The 4,175-nt window shown below is 39.3% G+C and overlaps 1 protein-coding gene across 2 annotated transcripts; it reads left to right on the top strand.

Moving 5' to 3' along the window:
• Positions 1-2,748, top strand: faim2b (Fas apoptotic inhibitory molecule 2b). 2 transcript variants are annotated; one of them, XM_070849794.1, is made up of 12 exons: positions 1-15; positions 711-759; positions 1,034-1,101; positions 1,195-1,259; positions 1,377-1,430; positions 1,533-1,583; positions 1,707-1,746; positions 1,861-1,898; positions 1,988-2,075; positions 2,171-2,266; positions 2,439-2,492; positions 2,599-2,748. In XM_070849794.1, exons 1-12 carry the CDS (start codon positions 1-3, stop codon positions 2,746-2,748), a joined length of 768 nt encoding a protein of 255 aa, XP_070705895.1. The 2 variants fall into 2 exon arrangements, with proteins under 2 accessions (XP_070705895.1, XP_070705903.1); XM_070849802.1 differs by having other exon boundaries at positions 714-759.
• Positions 2,749-4,175: the final 1,427 nt, after the last annotated feature.

The raw sequence follows: 4,175 nt of genomic DNA on the forward strand, positions 1-4,175 counted from the left end.
ATGAAAAAGGGAAAGGTACGTTTTTAACTTTCCTGCCTTATGGTGACACCACGGCTTTGTAATACATTGTGTTATGATTTCTTTATGAAGATCCATGACATTTTCATGTAATTCCTTGAGTCTGTTTTTTTAAAACTGTATCAGATTCTTATATTCCCCAAAAATGGGTCCAAAAATGAGCTCATAGAGAGGCGCAAATTATAAAGGCAAAGTCATATGGTTTCTGTTTTTGATGGCCCTCTTAACAGCAACATCACAGCCAGACTCAGCATCAAAAATGATCAGCCAAACAATGACAATATATTAAAACAAAATTTTTTTTATGTATGTGAAAGGTCTCATTAAGATAAACTTTGGTTTCTCTGTGCTTCAACTGTAGTGTTATTTAGGCGGGCTGCAAATAGATGGAGGCTGAACACATCCACCCTAATCCTCTGACCTAATCAAACATGGAGCCTGTTTTGTTGACAAATCTGTTATAAAAAAAATTGTCTGTATGCAGCTTCAGCAATAAAATCTAATGTGTCACACAGTTAGATTCATACAGTTAGCCGAGAAGCTAGACAATAAGTAAAAGGAAAGTTAGTGTTGTTCTGCTTCATATGTGTGAATATGATTTTGTTAAAATTCAGGGAATGTGAAGACGGTCATGCTTTTTGTTCTTCTGATTAAAAATTTTAATGACGCTACAAGCCGTGATTCTATCCCAGCAGGTGACAGATGACAATGAGCCCCCCACTTATCAGGAGGCCACTGCAGGTAAAAACTCATCCCTTTGTATAGGTATATGCTTGAGGTTAAACAAAACAAGACAACAAGCAGACAGAAAGTGGGTGAATATTAAAATTATATTATTTGTTTCATTGCAATTTGTAATCTTAATCATTAATTGCACTATGTTTGCACTTAGTTCAGGTTTAAAAGTTGTGATCTGACTCCATACATGTGCTGGAATGTGCTTCATTATCAAAAATCATGTTGGCACAGACTTGCTTTGCCATGTGATTCATCCTCACGTTTCCTCTTTCTTCAGGCTATGAGGAGATGGAGGCCCAGTTTGCCTGGGACGACAAGACCATCCGGCGGACTTTCATCAGGAAGGTACAGACATGTAACGAGTGACACCAGTACAAAAAATTTATCACTGCGACACGTTCGCTGCTCTGACGCACTGCACTGTGTGTATTCCCTCAGGTCTACGCCATTCTCATGGTCCAGCTGCTTGTGACAGTGGCAATTGTTGGCCTCTTCTCATTTTGGTAACTACTCTCGTGCTTTTATTTTGTAATCTGTATCTCTATTTACCAGTGAAGGTCTAGATTTTGCCACTTTGATTAAAACATGAATTAAATCCATTGAATTTTTTGTCTCTACAGCGCACCTGTGAGATTCTACATTCAGACCCATCCTGGCTTGTACATGGCATCTTAGTAAGTGACAACACACCATCACATCATAACTCACATTAGAGTGTCTCCCTTTTCACCTACTTTATTCGTTAAGTTTTCTATGTTTCCCCCTTTTTTCCCCAGTCTCATGTTCTTTATCACCTACATTGCGCTGACCTGCTGCGGAGATCTGAGGTGACGTTTCTTTGCAATATAAATAGCAACACAAATCTTCATTATAGCAAATACATAATGCTGTGTAGGTATAAATCTGTGAAGTGAAGCTGACGACGTGGGTTTTCCTTCTTACCGAAACAGGCGGCAGTTTCCCTGGAATGTTATGTTTTTAGTCCTCTTTGTAAGTACTCCTCACCATGAAAACAGCACATCACAGTAGGATAATATATGCTCTGTATTCATGCACTCAAAATATACCCTAAATGTGGTAATATTTCTTTACCTTTCCCCTCAGACTTTGAGCATGGCCTTCATGATGGGATTTGTGTCCAGGTAGGTGTTTTACATTGCTTTCAACTCATCCAAAGCTTTTTAAAAGTAAAAGACTCTGCGGTGAATGTGACTGTCTTCTCTTCCTCCAGCTTTTACAACACCAAATCAGTGGTTCTGTGTCTGGGAATCACAGCTGTGGTGTGTCTGTCCGTCACCATCTTCAGCTTCCACAGCAAGGTGAGAAGAACTGCTCGGATCATTCTGCAAAGTGCTTCCAAACAACCAGAAAGTTTTAATAAATCCATCTTCTGTTATTTCTTTTTCTGTCTCAGTTCGACATCACTTCCTGTCAGGGCGTCCTGTTTTCTTTGTGCATGGTCATGCTTCTCTGTGCCATCACCATGTCCATTGTTGTTCCTTTCGGATACGTAAGTTCACCTCCTCCTCCCTTCTAGAATGATTCCATTAATGCCTCAGGTATTGCTGGCTGTATTTGTGTGTGTGAGGAGGGATTAGCCTTACAGATAATCTAGAAGAGCACTTGGCATCCTGCTATCCTTCTTAAGGGTGTTTTGTAATGCTTTTCATCTTGCACCACAGGTTCCCTGGTTACATGCCCTTTATGCTGTGGCCGGAGCCATACTCTTTACTCTGGTGAGAATATACTTCACATACTTCATATACTTCATCAATAGTGTCCAACTGAAGTTAAAGGGTTGTTTTTTTTTTTGCTCATATACTCTCCTTCTTTCTGCCACAGTTCCTGGCGTTTGATACTCAGTTGCTGTTAGGGAACAAACGCTACGCTATAAGTCCAGAGGAATATATTTTTGCCACCCTCAGCATCTACCTGGACATAATTTACCTGTTCAGCTTCCTGCTACAAATCCTGGGAGGAGGCCGCGAGTAAAGCATCACTTTTTCCTGTCTCTCAACTGCACTATTAGGACAAACTCCACAACCGGCTTGGATTTATTATCCCAACGAACAAAATGACATCAAGGCTACGTGGCTTTTGATGAATCACTATGTTTTTTTGTCCGTTTTTTTGTTTTTACGTATATCAAAACTTCGCAGGCAAACTGGGAGGAATCTGTTTGGTCTTTGCTTTTGGTCATGTGATCTTGTCTATACAACCCTGCTGCTGGTTTTGCCACTATCCCCTGACTTTAGCCAACACCTGCCTGATACCTCACTGTAGCTGTTCTCTGGCCATTCCTGTTTATCTGTTTTGTATTACTCTAGGGTTTACTCTGACCCCCCCCCCCCAATTTGTGTGTTTAAACATTAGACTCGGATGGTTGAGTATGATCAGTTTTACTATGTTTATCCAACATGGAGCCAAAACAGAAGATTCAGGAAATCTGCAGCGTTCAGCAAGGTGGAATTTGCTTTAATAACTGACTGTTTCAAAAGCTATGTACAGTAGATACACTTTGTTTTATACTTGTTTTTATTGCATGTTGTCATAGAGGACAAGTTTAAGATATTTTATTTTCTGAGCATGTATGTTTTTTGGGAAAATACTACATGTATATGTGAAATGTGAATAAGGGTATTTCAGTTAACATACATGCTTCTGCAGGTACAGCACCAACCATAAAGGGAAAGAATAAACACTTTAATGAACCTACTTTAGTTTTTAGAGATGCAGTAGAGATGCACTATTGTAACTTTAATGTGGCCTTTGGAATGTGATAGAAAATGGTGACTGTCAATAGAGATGTTTTAGCTGTACAGTGAATAAAAAGCATGGCAGGTTAATTTTTTTTTTTCTGAAGACAATGAGGTGTGTCCATATGATTCTGATATAATTCAAATAAAAATGTAAGAAAGATGGTGAACAGTGATTATTGTGATTTTGTATTAAGGCATTCAATAATTTCTTTAAAGCGAGGTGAGGTGAGCTGAACTCATTGTAGTTACCTGTACCTCTCCACTCCCATGTTGCATGCTGGGATAAACTCCAGCAAGGGTGTAGTAACACGATAGATAGATAGATAGATAGATAGATAGATAGATAGATAGATAGATAGATAGATAGATAGATAGATAGATATTATCTCGAGGATATTGACTGTAAACTGTTGTTGTTTTAAAAAGGCAGCATGTTGAAATGTCAGGAAGACACGCATTCACAGTGGAAATTCCCTGAATAAGGTTGCAAGCCAGCTTTGACCCACTGAGCTACAAATGCCCTCAGGGTAACGATGACAACCAAAACTACAGCGAATATCAGAACAACTGAAGCAACAGCAGCAGGAGGTAACATCTGCTGTCAGTAATGGCTCCCCTCCACTCTAATAGTTACCATTAGACAGATAATCAAAAACACAG

Source organism: Pempheris klunzingeri, chromosome 2, assembly GCF_042242105.1.
Source record: "Pempheris klunzingeri isolate RE-2024b chromosome 2, fPemKlu1.hap1, whole genome shotgun sequence".
In the NCBI taxonomy this organism is placed as follows: Eukaryota; Metazoa; Chordata; class Actinopteri; order Acropomatiformes; family Pempheridae; genus Pempheris; species Pempheris klunzingeri.